The sequence below is a fragment of the Dipteris shenzhenensis genome, chromosome 32 (genome assembly GCF_047967505.1).
Source record: "Dipteris shenzhenensis isolate YYH24624 ecotype China chromosome 32, Dip_SZ_1.0, whole genome shotgun sequence".
Classification (NCBI taxonomy): domain Eukaryota; kingdom Viridiplantae; phylum Streptophyta; class Polypodiopsida; order Gleicheniales; family Dipteridaceae; genus Dipteris; species Dipteris shenzhenensis.
Window position 1 is genome coordinate 42,366,590 of NC_141627.1, and position 20,542 is coordinate 42,387,131.

The window sequence follows — 20,542 nt, forward strand, 5'->3', positions numbered from 1 at the left end:
GTTTTAGTTTCAAAGAAAATGTTAGTATACCACAGCAAACACATGCAAACCAAGCTTGGTGTATCCTTGATCTAAGCGTACAGTATTTGTGCAAAAGTCTTGCCTCTTTTCCTTTTCATAGGACCACGTGTGCGTTTGCTAAAAAAAGGAATATTTCATGTGTGGACCTCCTTTTGTGGCACTATAGTGCTCATTCTAATTCTATATATCTTTTTCTATCATGCCTTTCATAGTATACCAAATCATCAATGGTTTTGGCTCATAAGCTTGGATTCTCTATGATGAGGGCTAGCTCTTTCTCTTCACCCTCTTTTGGCCCATACAATTCACTATAAGGAGTGGAGTGATTGTTGGAGGTGTCATTGTCTCATCTAGTAGAAGAACCTTCCTACTATCATTTGTGCTTTTGTTAATGCTAACGAGCTCAAACAATTTGTATCATCTCATAATTTCATTTGGGAGAGAATTTAAAATTGCCTATTTTTTTCTCTCAAATAAAGGCAAAATGTACCAAAGCTAGCGCATGTATGAAATGGTGTGGAGATGTGCTCGGGAACGCTCCAAAGCATCTGCAGGGCGCTCAAGCAGAAGCCATGGGACGCCAACAAAGAGGCGGAGATCCGGCACCTCACTAGACTCTTACCCTCCATGGCCACTGCGCAAGCCGTGGAGAAAGTGCTCGAGTTGGAGTGTGGCCTCGGGCGCGTGGCTACAGTTCTCACTTGGCTTGTGCAGCACAAGAATCCCAAACAAAGGACTCCGACTTTCCATGCGGTTTTGAAAATGTTGGGCGATCGCCAAGCGTTTGAGCAGTGCTGGCAGCTTTTTAATGAAATGAGAAAGCAAGGTGGTGCGGTTTCTTGCGAGGGTTTTGCTATTCTGGTGAAGAGTTACGGCGTGGCTGGGATGACCAAACAGGCAACGGAGGTCTTGCAGAAAATGGAGAGCTTTGGGTGTAAGCCGAATTATTACGTGTATAATTCTGTCATTGGAGTTCTGGCAAAGCGGTCAAACCTTGAGACGGCTTTATCTGTATACGACGAAATGTTGCGTGCCGGCTGCGTGCCGAACTTGCAGACCATCAACATTGTCATCAATGGTCTGTGCCAGGCAAAACTATTAGGGAATGCGCGAAATATTTTGAACTCCAGATTACAAAATGGCGAGTTGGTTGATGTCATCACGTTCAACACTCTTATTGGTGGCTATTGCAAGGCAGGAGACGTAGAAGAGGCGAGTAAAGTGTTCTGCACTATGAAAGAAACACATTACGCTCCAGATGTAATTACCTATAACTTGCTAATTCATGGCTATTGCAAGGCATCCGATATGGAACAAGCTTCCGTCCTTTCAAATGAAATGCTTGAAAAGGGAATCGTTCCCGACGTTGCTAGCTTCAATACACTGATTTTTGGCCTGTGCAAGAATAAGCGAGTGCGGGAAGCGCTTGACCTTCTGCCTGCCATGAAAAAGTTTGGCTGTGCCCCTGACAATTACACCTACAATACACTCCTCGATGGGCTTGGCAGGTCAGGTGACTTGTATCAAGCTATCCAGCTCATGGACAAGTCTATAGATGCCGGGTGCAATCCCGACGCTTTCACGTTCAACATTCTGATCAACGGTCTATGTAAGGGAGGGAAATTCGAAGATGCCTACAGAATGTACAAAAAAATGCTTAAGAATGGCTGTCGTCCGGATCCGTTCACTTACTGTACGCTAATTCACCCCCTTTGTTTATCTGGCAAAGTACAAGCAGCCTTGAAGCTATTCCATGAGATGATAGACAGAGGCTACTCCACAGATTATGTTACATACAGTGCACTTATGGATGGTCTTTGCAAATCAGGGAAGGTCTCTGAGGCCCTGAAGCTTCATCAATGGATAGGGAAGGTCCTTCATCCCGATGTAGAAACTTACAATGCACTCATCAGCAGCCTATGCAAAGAAGGACAGCTCAGAAAGGCAGGCATTATTTTTGCAGAGATGGAGGAAACGGGTTGCGCTCCAAATAAGGCGACTTACAATTTTCTGATCGGTGGTCTTTGTCAGGCAGGCCATGTTCATAAAGCCTATAAGCTATGGAAAGTTACGAAATCAAAAGATTTTCTCTTGGAGCCTTCTGCACACAATTTACTTGTCTGCGGTCTTTGCAAAGCAGATGAGGTTGATAAAGGCTACAAGCTTTTCCAGGAGATGGAGACGGCAGGTCATCGGCCGGATGGCGCTACCTTTGCTTTCCTGATCGATGGCCTTTGCCAGAGAGGCAAAATGGGGGACGCAGTGCAGGTCTTTGAGGCCATGTTAGCAAAGGGGTTCGCTCCTTCTGTTAACTTGTATAATAATCTGCTGGATGGGCTCCACAATTCTGGTGACTTGGATGCTTCTAGGTTTTATGATGTACTGAAGGACATGGCATCGAGAGGCTGTATTCCTGACTTGACTACTTACAATGTCCTCATGGCTGGTCTTTGTCAGGCAGGCAAAGTCGATTGTGCCTACCAGCTTTTGGATTCAATGAAAGCGAATGGGTGTACTCCTGACAATGAGACCTTCACGACCTTGCTTTGTGGGCTTTGCATCATCAACAGAGTAGAAAAGGCTTATCAGCTCTACCAGAGGATGCAACAAAAGAGAAGTCCTCCTAGCATCCACGTTTGTAAAGTTTTGGTGGACTGTCTTCTCAAAGAGGATAAAGTAGCAGAAGCTCAAACGATATCAAGGTTTATTGCATCAAAGGAAACTGCGTAACTGATTTTCTCCAGCTGAGATCTCAAGGCGTCTACATTGTGAAGCTGATTGAGCACAGTGAGATCAAAATGGTACTCCTGCTTCTGAAGAGAATCAGATACACAAATTCCCGTTGATGCAATAAACGCCAAAACCATTTAGCCATTATGAGAGAGGTGCTCCGTTGATGGATTTTAGCTGATCTCAGGGTGTCTACGTTGTGAGATGAGATGGAGCTGATTGAGCCATGCCTTTGCTTGACATGCTAGATGCATCCTTTCCTGACAATGCAATGTTTCTCTTGACAGCGTACACAAGGTGATGCCATTCTAAAGTAGTAATTTCAACAATTGGCACAATTGTTATAGATGCCTGCATGCATTGTTTGTGTTGTGTGTGTGTGTGTGAGAGAGAGAGAGAGAGAGAGAGGGGATATGATATTATATGATTGTATTCAAGTCTGCTTGAGACCCTATAGGATCTGTGGGACTAGAAACCGCTATCAAAGGGTTGGTAGCTCTTTCATCCGTCTAATACAATTTCAAAAAATTCTTAAGTTGTTCCTATGTGCTTGGCCAGCAGATTGGTCATGTCAAGAATTTTACTGCGGTGTCCCAATATTTCCTTCAGGTATGCAACTAGTTGCTTGGCTTGTTCACTCATAAGGACCCTAAGGTTGAGGGCATTGTTGCTGTACTTTTCCCTGATAAGCATTTATGCTCTACAGTGAAGGGCTGTGTGGTCTTCATTTTCTATTTCCCCTGTTGGGAAGATTTTTACAGAATCTTGCCTCCCTTGAAATACTTGGTCTAGTCCATCTGCCTTTCTTCACCTATCTAAACTTTGAGATATCTTCACGAGGTATCCTGCATTTCGTAGTTCTCCGTTGGTTTGATCTCTTGCTTGTTAGAATTCAGTTTTTGTTTATCTGTCTGATGTCCCTTTCAGCCTCTAGGATATCCACAGCGTGTAGCCCCCATCGCTCCATCCACTTGTGCCCTCCTCTGTGCCATCCTGTACTTTTTGTTGCCTCCATGGCTTTGTGTAGGAGTTTGCTTGCATCCATCTTTTACACCTTGTGAAGGTATGTTATGTGTTGACATAGAACTTCCCCTTTGAGGGGTATCATTCCTATATTTGCTAGCACGAGGATGTAGGTTTGCACTATGATTCCCTTCTCCCTATGAGAAACCTTTTGTGAATCATTCCAGCTCTTTTCCAATATTCTATGGAGAGTCTAGGTGCCCAGGCTAGGCTTCCATAGAGGACCACTGTTTGAGCAATCATTTTGTACAAGAACTTCCTCATTCCCAAACTCCATAGATTTTCTTTCTTGTATTTGTTTTGGAAATTGTAAAAGGCTTTCAAACCTCCCATAACTCTTCCACTTAGAGTTCTCAATCTCAAGTTCCAAGTATTTGTAGGTTGTGACCCCTTCTAGGGGTTCCCTTCGAATATGAAGGATATTTGCTTTGTTTTCTTGTCCGATTACCATGACCTTTGTCTTTGCAACACTGACTTTTATCCCTTAGTGTTGGCAAAGTATGCCTAATGCATCTAGGTGTGTTTGCACGTCCTTTTTGTGTTTTGCAAAGAGCAGTAAGGCACACCCGGAAATTTGTAATCTCTCTCCATTTTGTGCTCTCATTTAATCTTCTAATTGATCTATGAATAAACCGAAAGAGAGTTGTTGAGAGGGACAGTCTTATTTGACCCCTATGTCGCTTCTTTATGATTCTCTTTAGAGTTTGATCCATCTACCAGTCCACTCTCTGGGCCTATATCCAGGAGGTTAGAGGGTGCTTGAAGGGCTGCAGATTTAGCCAGAAAGGGCTGGACCTTGGCTGTCTTCTAGGGCAGCAAGGTGCTGAGATTCATCATCACTTGGAGCAGCACAAGTACCAGCAGAAAGGAGCAGCAGGGAGCTTGCCTTAGGCCTCATCACTGGAGGTAAAGGGAGCACACAGGAGCTGCAGACTTAGCTAAGAGTGCTGCCCACCTAGGCTGGTGCAAAGACAGCAAGGTGGAAGGGATCTGGACGGAAAGCTCAAGGTGGAGCACGTGGGCTCGAGTCTAGAGATAGCCAGCAGATAGGAGAAGTACCTTGTGGTAAGATGAGAGGACCACACCATTGGTGGGACTCTGGATCTATCTCTTTTGTATTGTGTCCATAGTTTTGGATGGAAATATATTATTTTGGTGGTTTCTCTATCTGGCTGGTTCATTGTCTATTGATGAGTCTGCACATCTATTTTATGCACATAAGTTAAGAAGTTTGTGATTCCACACCCCACACGCACACTGTGTGAGCTCCTGGGCATTACTATCAGTCTTCCGCTGTGCGTACCCTCTGTTGGGTAATTTTCTAACACTAGTGTCCCTATGAAAGTCTCAAGCTCGTCGATGTAGAGGCCAAACAGGGTTGGTGATAACGGACAACCCTGATCGACCCCACTGGTGCTCACGATCTCCTCTGTCCACCTTGTAGTCATCCGAACCCTACCTGAAACCCTCTCATAGAGTGCCATAGCTGCCCAAATGATCTCCTGACCATACCTCAGATCCTGCAAGCGTCTGATGAGGCGAGCTCTCAAAAATTCACAAAGCTTTGCGAAAATTCACAAAGCAGCAATATATCCTCTGTTGCTTTGGCCTTCTCAATGACACTTCTGTGATCTAGAGTCACATGATGGGCATGGAATCCTACTTGTCCCTTCGCCTTGAGTCCGTGCAGCTAAGCAAACCAGTTGCAAAGAGTCTTTGAGGCTTTGTTACAGGTATAGATGCCTTAGGAGATGCAGCCATTGTACCTAGTACATCTTAGCAAGGATGTAATCCCCATGATGGACAAGAAGCTCAGGTGAGGCTACTGCTTCTACTCATGATCAAACGAGATGGGATGCCAAAGATGCCCATGCTAAGTCTGTCATTGTCTTGTCGCTCAAAAGGTTTATTATGCCTTATATCCTTTCCTTTAGGACTTCCAAGCAAGCTTAGGATATTTTGAGAATATGTAACATGCAAGGAATGAGGCCAAGGTTTCTTACTTTGCAAAGACAGCTTGATAGTGTCGGAATCTAGAAAAGTGATTGAATGTCAAATCACTAAGATCTAGATCTTAGAGAACAGTTGCTGAATATTGATGAGGTGATATCTCAAAATCAGCTTGTCTTCTTGGAAAAAAAATCAGCTTGTGTCCACCACTCCAAACTCATTGCCAGCATCTTATTTGCCTTTTCATACTTCCCCAACTCAGCAGCTATGATACTAGGTATGATGCCAACCATTAGATTACCTCACTCAATGTGAGGCATTCTTCAACTGCAGTCTGGTATTTTGATAGTGGGGCTTCCAAGCACATCATTTCATGGAAGAATTTGATTGCTGATTTACAGCATGCGCCAGCTGCCAAGAGAGTGTCCTATGCCAACAATTCTTCATATTATATGAAGGGAGTTGGAAGGATTTCGCTGTCATCAGTTAATGGGACTGATTTATGCCTTCGAGACATCCATCCTGTGCCAGGGATGCTGAAATGGGGACGAGACAGAAAAAAAGAGAAATCGACCTTGCTAATAAATAAACTTTGGAAAAGAAATTTCCCATGGAGTGGCAACTCGATAGAATGATGTGTTGCCCTATCAGCTAGATTTAGTTGCTTGTTTGGGAGAGACTAAAATGAAATCATCTAGACTTCACAAGAAGTTGTAGCTTGAATGAAGAGATTTTGGACTACTTTTCGATTAGCCTTCTCCTTTAGTGCTAGCCTTCGTCATGGCTGAGTTTGCCCTTCACCTCCGGAGTGACGACAGAAACTCAGCACGAAGACTTTGTATAAAAGGATGCTCAAGTATGTGTGGGTGTGTGGATTTGTATGTGTGAGAGCATATCTTTATATTATGGTCTACACCCAATGTTGGGCTCTGATGACGTCATTGGGGATGCCATAGTAGCTAGTCCCTGCTATGCCTGATGGAGTTTATGGTTTTCAATCTTATGAGTGACTATCGTGAGATTGAAACTGCACTATGTTGTGTTTTTAGAGGATGAGTTTGGGAATGTTCCTGGATTCATCTAGGTATATGTACCGATCCACAAAGGAGGAGATATGGCAGTAAGCAGTGCAAGGATGTTTCATATTGTCCAAACACCTATACTGTGCATGAATGACAACTTCAAAGCAGGTACAAACAATATGGCAGTAAGCAGTGCAAAGATGTTTCATATTGTCCAAACACCTATACTGTGCATGAATGACAACCTCAAAGCAAGTACAAACAGCAATCGATGCTACCCAAATTGTACAGCTAATATGTACAGTTGACTGCAGCTTAGGTGTGCTGGTTGATGTGGATGAAGATGTAGCTTGGAGTAGGGAGTGCGAAGAAGATGTACACTTTGATACCAAATGTGATGAATGGTGGAAGGATTGAGGGTGGATTGAGCCGTTGTGAAGAAACACAAGATCTTAAAGCTGCAAGTAGAAGAAAGTGAAAGATTACATAGGGTTGTCAACATGGCAACACCGTAGGTCGACCGAGGCTAGTGTTAAAACCCACACATCTAAACTCAAAACACTGATTTTGGTTAGGGGAAAAAGACCTTAGAAGGAAAAAGTGCTCCTAACCCTTCTAACTAATTATGACATTGACACATCCTTAATTTACCAATATTTCCAACAGGGATAGAGTTTTTCCCATATTGTGCAGACATGGCATAATAACATTGTGTTGAGATTGTGAGCCTCAATACATTCCCTTAAAATCATGGAGATGAGGTACGATCATAAAATGATATTGTGAGAAAAGGTCACTGCCCGGCCTATGTGCCCCCATATGAGGAGGATTAGGGTGCAGTAGACCAGGGTAGATGTGAGCTAATTGCTTTGTGGAGAGGCTGTTGTAGGCAGCAAGTCAATATGGCCACAGCAGCGCACCAATACATCTAGAGCAGTGTAGTACGGCCTATTTATAGGCATTCTGTGATTCCAGAAGTGATGTCCTCTCACATGCCCATTCTGAAATTCAGAGATGTGGGAAACTTGGATGGGACTAACTATCCTATCTGGACAGTTAAGCTCCAGAACCACCTTGTGGTTAGGAAGCTCTGGAAGGTAACGATAGAATGGAGCTCAAGCCCGAGGATGTCAATAACACCTTTGGGGAAGGTGATAGCTGATGTAGATCCAAAAGTGATCTAAGAATGGGAAGGCAATGCCAAAGCATCGTCCATGACAGAGAACCAAGCCTCTTACATTTGAAGAGCTTGGGCCATGTTGCTATAGGAAGAAGACCAGAAGAAACTATACAAAATCAGTAATCATTGGGACTACGGTAGACTCAATGATTTCCTCACATAAAGAATGCATATACATTGAGTTAGGCACGGACCATTCTAAAGGACCTCTATGAGACGGACGTCTTGTCGAGAATTCTATCCCTCAAAAGCAGTATTCACAATGAGAATGGAGGAGTAAGACAAGTACATGACCATCTCACAAAGTGAAGGTTGTGAGAGATCAACTGGCAGCGGTCGGTCATAAGGTGGATTTGAGCCAGCTAGCAATGCTTTCGAGGACTTTCAAAGGCTTTGTAATGAAGATGGGGCTGATAATGCTGAGGGGGAAGAAACTTCCCACGGCCTATTGGGGTGAGGCAGTTAATATAAGGTTAACGGGTTGGGTACTCGAATGGACCAAACCGCGACCCCAACCAAATGAGGGTAAGTAGATATTTTGGGTGCCACGTGCCCTTGCCTTCGAGCATGTGGGAAGACACCTGCCCCGCATGTAGAGTACCATGTTTTAGGTATAGGGTTCTAGCTGTGCACCAAAACAAAGACCTGCCTAGAAGATGAACGCGGCATCTATTTGGGGCTGGGAGCTCGCACAGATGGGCATCTTCTTGTCGATCACACCCGCCTCTTTCTCCCCGCATGCTGCTTCGAGCTACTGGGCTCCCTCCATGCTCGCTGCCCCTCTCATACCCAGATTCCATGCCTTCCCTTCCGCCCATGACCTGGATTCAAAGTGTCCTATCGGTACTCTGCTGCGGCTATCCCTGTTTGAAGTGGAATGTGGCCGATTTCGAAGTCGATTCCGGCTTTCGCTGCTTGTGCATGAAGGACCGACACAAGTGAAACAAGTGTGTGCAAAGGAGGTATGTTTTCGGTGTTCAGTCGAGTTCTTCGTCTCTGATTTCATCACATGCCAATTCTTCCTCTCCGATTTTATTGCATGCCATGAATGGGGCTGTAGAATTCGTTGCAGGGTTCGTTGCATGTGCCAGAAACTTTATGAAACGCGTCGTTGCATGTCCCTTTAGGAAATGTTTCTTTGCATTTGTCGTTGCCATGTCCCATAGACTTTAGGAAAGTCGTGCATGGGCAAACCTTTTGCAAATATGTTGCCTCATTAGCTTCCTGATGTCGCATGTTCAATCAGCCATGCGTGAGGATACGTGAAGTTAGGACAAGAATGGTTGCTGTTAACAACATGCACCTGGCCCGTAGCTCGACTGGGGATTTTGTAGATGGACTGTGGCTGCAAACGAATTGAAGTCCTACTTCAACCAATGGACGAGCATATGTTTCGGCAGATGATGTGGATAACATTGCCATTCTGCATTACATTCCATATGTTAAGGCAGACGATGTGGATTGCAGCGCCTGAGCTGCAAGATTTGCTAATTTTTGGTGGCATGCAAGTATGTAATTGTCTCTAATTTTGTTTCAAATCTGACATGGAATTGCTAAAGTTATGAGAGATGTAATTGTTTAAGTGTGCATTCGATCGAACTTCCAGTGAGTCTGCATTACATTCCATATGTAAGTTTCCATTCGACAGTGATTAGAGTGATATGGATTGTAAGCTTGGCATTCCAAATGCGAAACTGTGCATTCAACATTTTCAGTGGTTTCCTTAAGAAGTACACAGCTAATTTTGGTCACTGGTGCATTTGGGAAGTAATGGGAAAACATTTGCATTCCAATGTAAACTCAGGGATGATTTTAATTCATTCAATCCGTTTGCATGTGTTCAGCCAAATGCAAACGTTGTAACGCCATTAAATTAGTGTCTCAGTGAACTGAGGGGATAGAAAACGTGGACCCATTGCATAGCATAGAGGGGAGATATAGTAAACCGGTTACATAAACTACTTCCTATGCATGGTGAATTTTGGAAAACAATCACATAGCATACTTGGCAATGTATTTGGGGAACATTGCCTGCAAAATTCGGGAGTGCTATCTTCTGCTGCAAAATTCAGCACTATAGCCTTCTACTGCAGACTAGTGTCACATAGATTGATGTTGCAGCAGGGTGTCTACTTGCTGCATGTAGCCTCTGAGTCATACCCTGCAGTAGAATTGGGCGTGTACATGCCTTTCATGTTCCATGGGTCCGTATACGTTGCTCCATTAGGTTCTCCGAAGGCCCATGGGTCGGACGTGTCTACATGTGCCAATGGGTTCACAGCATGGAACCGATTAGCCTCTGCCCAATGTCTCCCTTCCGTGGCTGCAATAGAGGTTCATAGCTCAGGCTATCTGCCCCCACCGACATAATTTCACTCCCCAATGTGACTTGGGTGTTTGGTGGGCATCCATAGTTTGTCTCAGGCAATGTCCCCCTGGAGATCTCATATGCAAAGGGAACTTTTCTGCGAGGCAGAGTGCATGTGTCTCCAATGGAAGTGCTTGCAATACCATTGCCATTGCCATGCAATTACGAGCTGTGCTTCCCCAATGCTTGGAAGTTGGAGGAGCTGCCTGCAAACATGCTTTCTCTTCCATCTCCTTCAAAACTTCTGCCCTCCACTCGTGCTTCAGTCTCAGCCTTGCTCTCTCTCTTCCGCTTGTGGCCCTTGCTGTTGGAAAGGTCACCTCCCCATCTGTAAGCCCCCAAATGAGGAGAGTGTTGGGGAGGGAGACCTAGGGCAGGATGTGCCCAAAGAGAGATTACCTGGATGTGTGGATCTGGGACGGATCTGGAGCATTCATGGTTGGTGGGGTATCCCAAGGATGAAAGGCTGCATCAGGAGCAGCTCATATGCAGGAAGATGGCGGGGACACAGTGCCTTGGATCAGGCCTGGCATGAGGCACTCAGTGGACTGCAGCAGGACCATATGAAAGGCGCACTGACATCAGCATGTGTACGGAGCAGGGTACAAAGCTGTACGGATCTGTACGGGCTGCTGCAGGGCAGTGTACGGAAGAGGTACGGCCAGGACAAGGCGCCGGCAAAGGGCTGCAGCAAGGCGCAGTATAGTGGGGGTCTATGGGCAGGTCTATGGCTTGCAAGCAGGGCTGGCAGGTGGCAGGACAGCAGCAAAGGAGCTGGACCCTGCATGGAACAAAGGGCCAGCAAAGGGCCCTTATATAGGGCTGGTTGGGCTGAGCCAACCAGGTCGGTTGGGCCAGCCAACCTAGTCTGTCCAGTCGGCCCAGTCAGGGCAGACTGGTCGGTATTTTTGCCAGGCCTCAGGGCCTATAAAAGGAGAGGCTTCAGGCCTCATTTCTCATCCAGCAGAGCAGCTTTGGAGGAGCAGACAGGAGCAGCAGATAGGGCTTCCTTGGGCCTTTTCCCAGGAGGTGAAGGAGACCTAAAAGAGTGCTGCAGACTTAGCTCCAGGGAGAGGCTGAACCTAGACTGTCTTCTAGGGCAGAAGGTTGCTGAGATCAACATCACTTGCAGCAGCAGGAACCAGCAGATTGGAGCAGCCAAGGAACTCTTGGGCCTATATATTAGGAGGTGAAGAAGGTGACAAGGAGCTGCAGACTGAGAGCTGGAAGAGCTGCCCACCTAGGCTGGTGCAAAGACAGCAAGGTGGAAGGGATCTGGATGGAAAGTCTACAGAAGCTCCAGGTGGAGCACGCGGGCTCGAGTCTAGAGATAGCCAGCTGATAGGAGAAGGACCTTGTGGTAAGATCAGAGGACCACACCATTGGTGGGACTCTGGATCTATCTCTCTAGTATTGTGTCCATAGTTTTGGACGGAAATATATATTTTGGTGGTTTCTCTATTTGGCCGGTTCATTGTCTATTGATGAGTCTGCACATCTATTGAATGCACATAAGTAAAGAAGTTGGTGATTCCACACCCCACACCGCACACTTTTTGAGCTCCTGGGCATTACTATAAGTCTTCCGCTGCGTGTACCCTCTGTTGGGTATTTTCTAACACTTGCCTTTGTCCTTTCTTGCCACCCATAGCCTTAGTAGCAGCCTTTGCTACATTCTTGACCTCGGTTTCTTGCCTCTTCAACACCCTTTCCTTTTCCACTTGCTCTTTTTTCTCAGCTCTCAACTTCAGAATAGTAATGAAGTCATCTTGTTTCAGAATCTGTGGCTCCGAGAAGTCTATGTAGCGATCACTCTTCCTGGGCACCGGCCTGCGCATTGTCTCTCTTGGCATGGGTAGGAAAGAAGTGAACTCTTCAGGTACCCCCACGGTTTCTTGGGCTGTGGCAACGCCACCGTCATCGTCTGATATTTCCTCCAACCCGTCCTCCGAAAGATCCATGAAGTAACGAGGGCCTTCCTCCATGAAAGGTTCCAACTCGTCTTCTCCCTCGCCATGCTCTCCAATGATTTCAGGAACAGAGGAAGGAACCATTGAGGGCGTATCTGTGCTTTCTGTATCATTTGTTGGGTTGTTGTGGTCTACATGTACATCCTCCTCGACCCGAGTCTCCTCCACCATAGCCTCGATTGACACTGAGCTGTTGTGGCCTGCGTATCCATCCTCCTCCAACGTTGGCTGTGTGGGCTGACTGATGCAGAATAGCTGCAGCAGCCTCACTGACATCAATTTCCACAATGATGGCCCATATGCCTTGTCCAATGCAGTAGGATCCATTAAAAATATGCCCATTGCTCGAAATCCAGCTTTGATGTCTTCTCATTGCAGGCCATTCCAAGGCTTCTAGAGACAATACCAGCCAGTGCAGTTCTTGCCTTTGTTCTTGCACATCCACAATTGCCGTGAGTCTTGAAATGTGTCTTGAAGGGCTTGTACGCAGCCACGTCCAAAGGCTGCAGCTTATGGCTAGTGTGGGGAGAGTGACGGCAGCCAACACCTGACCAGGCTGACCTGGTCAGTAAACTGAACCGACCAGACCTAGGCCAACCCTACTCTGTCACAATTGCCTCAACTGCAGGTGTGCTGACCTGCTTGTATCCGACTTGTTCCCAGTGCATCCCAGGCCTATAAATAGACCTGTCACTGCTGCAGGTGTGACATTAACTGTGTGCACTGTTCCAGGGAGTGCTCCAGCCCATACTACACACCACGAAGCAGCCCGTACAGTAGGTGCATGCTCCAGGTATGTACCTGCCCTACCCAGGTCCATTGAACCCGCATCCTCCTCAGGTGGTGCCTCATAGATGCGTCAGTGACCCATTCTAGCACCTGCTCTCAATGTCTCATTGTGGGCCTATCCCATGTGACGTATGAGGTGCTCCAGCTGGTCTCTAGGAAGAGAACAGATCTGAGATTTTGTTGGAAGTTGGGCAGTACATCAGCTCCACGATCTCGTTGATGATGATCTCTCAGATAAAATGGTAATGAACCTCGATGTGTTCTGTTCGTGTATGAAGCACAGGGCTCTTGGCAATAGCTATGCAACTCTGATTGTCACACACAATTATCATTGCATCCGCCTGAAGAACATCAATCCATTCGCAGGGTGCAACACAAGCTGCCTTTGTACTCCAACTCCGTTGAAGAAAGGGGGACTGTTGATTCTTTCTTACTGGGTAAGGGGTCAGCTGGTGGCAATCGGCAATAAGGTGGACCCAAGCCAGCTAGGAATGTTGGTTCTGGGGATGCTCCCGAGGAGTTTCAAAGGCTTTGTTACAACCATGACAGCTGAAGAGAGGACCAGGCCTCTTACATTGGAGGAGCTTGGGCCTTGTTGCTACAGGAGGAAGTGTTGGAAAATAGGAGGGAATAAATCACTCAAACCTCCATCCAAGATCTCTCCCACTCTTCCAAACACTTAACTCAGATAACTGATCACAGATGCAATAAACACTCACTCAGAGATAACTTAAACGGAGAGAGAAAGAGTATATTCATCCACCGGATGGTGGGCAGAAACTGGCTCCAAGGGAGCAATACAAAACTCAGCCAAGTGCTGAGGAGAACTGATGGAACTCTCTTTGTCAAACTGAACCAGCTCTGAGTGCACAGCACAGCCTAGGAAGGAGGCTTTCTGTCCTGCACTGGATGCTGGAATGAAGGAAGGAGTGGGCCTTTTATAGGCACTGCCCAGGCCCTCTGGATTGGCCGACCAGCAGGGTCGGTACCCTGTCTTGTGGCTGACCAGACTTCCCTGGAAATCCGACCCTGGTCGGTGGCCCTGGTTGGGCCGACTAGCCCTGCCACAGGCCCCTATAAAAGGGTGCCCTGTGCAGCCAGTCCATGGGACTGTAGACGCCTCCAAGGGAGGCACAGGGCCCCCCTATTTCTCTGCTGTTGCAGGCAGCAACCAGCCCGTGTGCTGGCTGCCTATGATGTCAGCCTGGGTCTCTCTTTCGCAGCCCTCCTACCTCTCACTGCCCCTTGTCCCCTCAAATCGGGGGCTCACAGGTGGGCACAGTGAGTCTCTAACACCCCCCCTCAATGTCACAACTGTGGGCCAATCCTCATGCGTTTGATTAGGTGCTCCATCTGTTCTCGAGGGAGTGCCTTTGTGAAGAGGTCGGACAAGTTGTCGGCGGTCGGGCAGTAGATAAGCTCGATCACGTCGTCGATGATGAGCTCTCGAACAAAGTGGTAATGAACTTCGATGTGCTTGGTCCGCGCATGGTACACTGGATTCTTGGCAATAGCTATGCAACTCTAATTGTCGCACATCAGCACTGTTGCATCCTCCTGACACACGTCCATGTCCTCCAGAATCCACCTTAACCACAGTGTCTCACAAGCAGCATGCTGTACACGCGGCTCTGTACTTTGCCTCTGTAGATGAAAGGGCGACTGTGGGTTGCTTCTTACTTAGCCAAGAGATGGCACCAGATGCAAGTAAGAAACAATACCCTGTTGTCGATCTTCTGGTGTCAGCATCACCCGCCTAATCACTGTCACAGAACCCGCTTAGTTCGATGCCTTTGGTGTAGGTGATCCCATAGGTGCAAGTACCCTTCAGATACCTCAGCACCCGTAAACCTGCATCCCAATGACTCTTCCTGGGAGAAGCAGAGAACTGGCATAATAGCCCAACTGCATAACAAATATCAGGTCGAGTATTGGTAAGGTAAAGCAAACTTCCTACCAATCGTCGGTACAAGGGAGTATCAACCGGCTGAGATGTGTCGTGAACACTTAGCTTGAGCCCGACCTCCATGGGAGTTAATGCTGTCCGGCAATCCTCCATCTGAAATCTCTTCAGAAGTTCTCTTCAATATTTCTCTTGTGAAATGAAGATCCTGTCTTTGGCCCGCTTTACTTCAATCCCAAGGAAGTAATGTAATAACCCAAGGTCAGTCATCTCAAACTCAGAGATGAGTAGCTCCTTGACCTGTGAAATCTTCTTGACATGATCACCTGTCAAGATAAGATCATCAACATAGAGGATGAGTACCAGTCGCAATCCCTTCTCAATGAACAAGTAAAGGTTTGCCTCAGAAGGACTCCGACTGAGCCCTATCTTCTGAAAGAATATATAAATCCTTTGATACCAAGCTCTGGGGGCCTGTTTCAGCCCGTATGACGCCTTCTTCAACCTGCAGACCTTTAATGGGGACCCTGGATCTTGAAAGCCCGGTGGCTGCTCCACGTATACCTCCTTCTCCAGGGTTCCATTAAGGAATGCGGACTTCACATCCATTTGAAAAATAGGCCACTGGAATTGGGCAGCAAGGGCAATCACTGTCCGGATAGTAACCATGCGCGCTGTGGGAGCAAAAGTTTCATCAAAATCCATGCCTTCAGTTTGAGCAAAACCTTTCACCACTAACCTTGCTTTATACTTATCCAAGCTGCCGTTTGATTTGTATTTAAGTTTGTATACCCACTTAGTGCCAATGACTTTCCATCGCAGGGGCCTGGCCACTAAGTCCCATGTATTGTTCTTCAGGATAGCATCCATCTTTGCCTTCATGGCAGCCTGCCATTCTGGATTGTCCTTCGCCTCCTCGAAGGTCCTTGGCTCATCAAGCTGAGCCACCAACGCAAAATTCACGGATGGGGTCTTTTGAAGACGTTGAGACCGCCGCAATCCGGAACTGCTACTCTCAGGTAATTCGGTGACCCGAGACTCTTCCAATGTCCGTAGGTACCATTGGGGCAATCTTTTCAGCTTCTCTGTGGGAGGAGGAACGGGAACTTCTTCTGGAACATCCTGCTCTTCCTGAGTATCTTGTGGAACATCAGCTTCTGATTTTGCCACCTCTTGGATGGTCAACCTGGGACGGGGTGGGTTCGGGGGTTGAACAATCTCCTCCTCCTCAATCTGAGGCTCCTCCTGGGGTTCAGGTTCCTTTTCCTCGAAGACAACATTCCGACTGATAAGGATTTGCTTCTTTACTGGGTTGAAGAGGCGGTAGGCCTTGGATTCTTCGCTAGACCCAGCAAAGATATATTTTTTGCTCCGGGAATCAAGCTTGGTCCTGTCTTCCTTGTGCACATGCACCCATGCGTTAGAACCAAAAATGCGAAGATGAGTGATAGAGGGCTTCTCACCATAAAATGCCTCATATGGAGTCTTGTCCTTGATGGCCTTCGTCTTAGTCCGGTTGAGAATGTGTACAGCTGTATTGATAGCTTCACTCCAATAGGCTTTAGAAAGGTTCCTCCCTCGGAGCATAGCAAGCCCTGTCTCTGTGTGGTGGTTCTATGCTTCCTCTCGGCTACCCGTTTTGCTGAGAAGTATGTGCGGTGGTGAGTTGTCGCTTGATCCCATGCTTGCGACAAAATGTGTTGAACTCATTTGAGGTGAATTCTCCCCCCCTGTCTGTGCGGAATGTCTTGACATCCTCCCCTGTCTCCTTTTCAACTCTGGCCTTCCAGTCTTTGAACTTCTCGAAAGCCTGAGACTTTTTAGCCAAATAATATACCCAGGTCATTCTACTGAAATCATCCACAAAGAGAAGTGAGTACCTGGATTTTGCCCACGATGCTGTAGACATTGGACCACAAATGTCGGCATGAACCAACTCAAGTGGTTTGCTGGCCCGAAACGAGGCCTCTTGTGGGAACTTATCCCTGTGCTGCTTGCCTTCTAGACAAGCCCTACAGACATCATCCTTGCCTGTAATTGGTGAAAGTCCATCCACCATCTTCGACTTTGACATTTCAGCCAAGATTCCATAGCTGACATGACCGAAGCGCTCATGCCAAAGTTTGCATTGAGACGGTACAGTCCATTCTCTTCAACGCCTTGAGCCACCATCTGCCCATTTCCTTTGGATGTCACGGTGACCTTGCCATCTTGAAAGAGAACTGCCATGTTGTTTTTGTCCATCTGACTTACAGACAGTAAATTCTTGCAAAGGTTGGGTACATAAAGTACTCCAGAGATATCCTTCTCCTCACCCGTCGTTGTAATGAAAGGAATGCTACCGATGCCCTTCATAGGACATGTCTGGCTATCCCCGACAGAAACTTTGGAATCTGGGTGTGTACTTTCCATGGTTTTGGACCAAGTCCTTCTGTTGGACATGTGCTTGGAAGCACCGCTGTCAACATACCAACCCTCTTTACCTTCACTGACTGCATATGCTGAACGATGTTCACTGAGTAAAAATAACTGTCCAGTCGTCACATTGGCAGAATCATTCTTAGGCTCTTCTTTGTTCTTGGCTTCTCTCTTCCGCTTTTGATCCACCTTCTTCTTTCGGCATTCTTTGGCGGAGTGGCCAAGCTTTTCACAGTAAAAGCACTTCGTTTTCTTCTTGCGTTCAACGTCCTCTGACTTCTTGGAATCCTTTGGCTTGCCTTTTCCAGGCTTGTCTTTGGCCACTAATGCCTTCTCGTCGGTTTGCGTAAAGAGTTTCTCTCGAGCCTCCTCCTGAGGCAGGAGTGGACCAAACTCCTCAAAGGTGATTGGCTTAGTCCGTTGACCCGCAGTGACCGTAGTCACAAAACTTTTGAAACTCCGTGGCAACTTGTGGAGTGTGAGCAACGCCAATTGACTCGTGTCCACCTTCTGACCAACCGCTGCGAGTTGGTCCCGCACGACTTTCACCTTTGTCAGATGATCATGCACACTATCACCCTCATTCATATCAAGATTATAAAGCTGATGCTGAAGTGTAATGATACGGGCTGTATTATCGGTTTCATACAGCTCCTTCAGTATGGCCCACGCCTCTGAAGACGTCTCTGCCAACTGGATATGAGGAATCACAGCATCTGCTGTCGTGCCAATAAGCATTGCTAAGGCTTGAGCATCCCTCTCCTCCCCTGCACAGAGTTCATCCGCATCTGCTTCAACTAAAACTTCACCTCTTTTGTCCACAAGGTCCTTTGGCTTCTCTTCGGTCCCATTCACAATCTTCCACAACTTCCGTGCCAACAGATGGCTTCAGATCTTGTCTTTCCAGATTGGATAGTTCGTCCCATCGAGCTTACCAGCTTCACCGAAATTGGGGATAAATGAAGAAGGAAGATGACTGGAGGAGGAGGAAGGACGAGCAATGGATGTAGAGGCTTCTGAATGCTGATCCATCTCGGTGAATAGCAAAACTGAATAAGTGAAACTGAAATAAATGTACTGACCTTCCGTGCCAGCCTGAGCTGAAAACAGAATCGCCTTACTGCCAAGGGACTCCTTCCTTCAGAGAGTGCTTTGATGAGGAAGAGTTGAGAGCCTATGGCTCTGATACCATGTTGGCAAATAGGAGGGAATGAATCACTCAAACCTCCACCCAAGATCTCTCCCACTCTTCCAAACACTTAACTCAGATAACTGATCACAGATGCAATAAACACTCACTCAGAGACAACTTAAACGGAGAGAGAGAGAGAGTATATTCATCCACCGGATGGTGGGCAGAAACTGGCTCCAAGGGAGCAATACAAAACTCAGCCAAGTGCTGAGGAGAACTGATGGAACTCTCTCTGTCAAACTGAACCAGCTCTGAGTGCACAGCACAGCCTAGGAAGGAGGCTTTCTGTCCTGCACTGGATGCTGGAATGAAGGAAGGAGTGGGCCTTTTATAGGCACTGCCCAGGCCCTCTGGATTGGCCGACCAGCAGGGTCGGTACACTGTCTGGTGGCCGACCAGACTGCCTTGGAAATCCGACCAGGGTTGGCCCTGGTCGGTGGCCCTAGTTGGGCCGACTGGCCCTGCCACAGGCCCCTATAAAAGGGTGCCCTGTGCAGCCAGTCCATGGGACTGTAGACGCCTCCAAGGGAGGCACAGGGCCCCCCTATTTCTCTGCTGTTGCAGGCAGCAACCAGCCCGTGTGCTGGTTGCCTATGATGTCAGCCTGGGTCTCTCTTTCCCAGCCCTCCTACCTCTCACTGCCCCTTGTCCCCTCAAATCGGGGGCTCACAGGTGGGCACAGTGAGTCTCTAACAGGAAGCCCATGAGAAATTGTATGAGAGCAACAACCACAAAGCTCTTATGACGAAGGGAAAAGAGAAGGGAAATCCTGGCAAAGGAAAGTCCAAAGAGGGGCGCAAGGTGAAAAAATCGGAAGAAGAAGAAAAGTATTTCTACTGCAAAAAGCTTGGACAATTTGCGAAAGATTGCTGGAATAAGAAAGGAGATCAGTGGCCAGGGTGGCTACAGATTGGGACGAACTGTTTTGGAAGGGTTTCCTTGGTTGGTTGTGCGTTTGGCTGTCCTTGTCTTTTCTGCAACTGTTTAGCCGTGCTTGGCTGGTTGGGCACTTGGTTGTGCAGGTGCAGAGGGCAGAGAGAGAGTTTATGCCTTTGGGATCTGTTGCACACTTGGTCGGAAGGAAGGATGCATGATTGCCTAGTGATTGGATGCATATTCGCCATATAAAGTTGAGCAAGAATTGCAGGGTGTACAGGATATTGGAAGTCTGTGGGTAGTGGTTTGCCTATGGTGCAGCTTTGAGGAGACCTTGTAATCAGCCTCTTGGCTTTATATTATATGAATATTAAAGAAATACCGCAAGGGGCACTAGTGTTTGGGGCCAATCGGTGTCTTAGTTTCTGGCCGTTTTTGTTGCTTTTTGGGTTGCAGGCAGGCTGCAAGAAGCAAGATGATTTGATTTGTGGCTGATTTCTGTCAGCTGCTGCTGATTTTGGGCCTTCTCCAGGTGGGGCAAATTGTTCTGTGTTGGTTTCGGGCTGTTTCAGGGTTGAATCATCAGTTCCTTGCTGGATTCAGGGTTTTCCAGACCAAACGACCTGTTTTCTGAGGATTCTTGGCAGAGAAAGGCTGGTTTTTGCTTGCTTTTGCCGTTCCCGGACTGGTTGTGGGCTGGTTATTGCGTTTGGTATTGTTTCCAGGCAGGGAGAGGCTGATTCATGCTGTTGGGCAGTGGCCGTGGGTGGCTTGGGACAAATTGTTTTGGAAGGGTTTCCTTTGTTGGTTGTGCATAGTTTGGCTGTCCTTGTCTTTTCTGCAACTGTTTAGCTGTGCTTGGTTGGTTGGGCACTTGGTTGTGCAGGTGCAGAGGATAGAGAGATAGTTTGTGCCTTTGGGATTTGTTGTACGCTTGGTTGGAAGGAAGGATGCGTGATTGCCTAGTGATTGGATGCATATTCGCCATATAAAGCTGAGCAGGAATTGCAAGGAGTGTAGGATATTGCAAGTCTATGGGCAGTGGTTTGCCTATGGTGCAGTTTTCAGGAGATCTTGTAATCAGCCTCTTGGCTTTATAT

The 20,542-nt window shown here is 47.1% G+C and overlaps 1 protein-coding gene across 1 annotated transcript; it reads left to right on the forward strand.

Annotated features, from left to right (window-relative positions):
* Nucleotides 1-554: 554 nt before the first annotated feature.
* Nucleotides 555-2,947, forward strand: LOC147880782 (uncharacterized). Its single transcript, XM_087370504.1, has one exon. The coding sequence runs from the start codon at nt 649-651 to the stop codon at nt 2,749-2,751; it is 2,103 nt and encodes a 700-aa protein (XP_087226630.1). The 5' UTR covers nt 555-648; the 3' UTR covers nt 2,752-2,947.
* Nucleotides 2,948-20,542: the final 17,595 nt, after the last annotated feature.

Excerpts from the sequence above, each read along its gene's own strand:
- LOC147880782 (XM_087370504.1), top strand. The coding sequence starts at position 649 with ATGGCCACTGCGCAAGCCGTGGAGAAAGTGCTCGAGTTGGAGTGTGGC.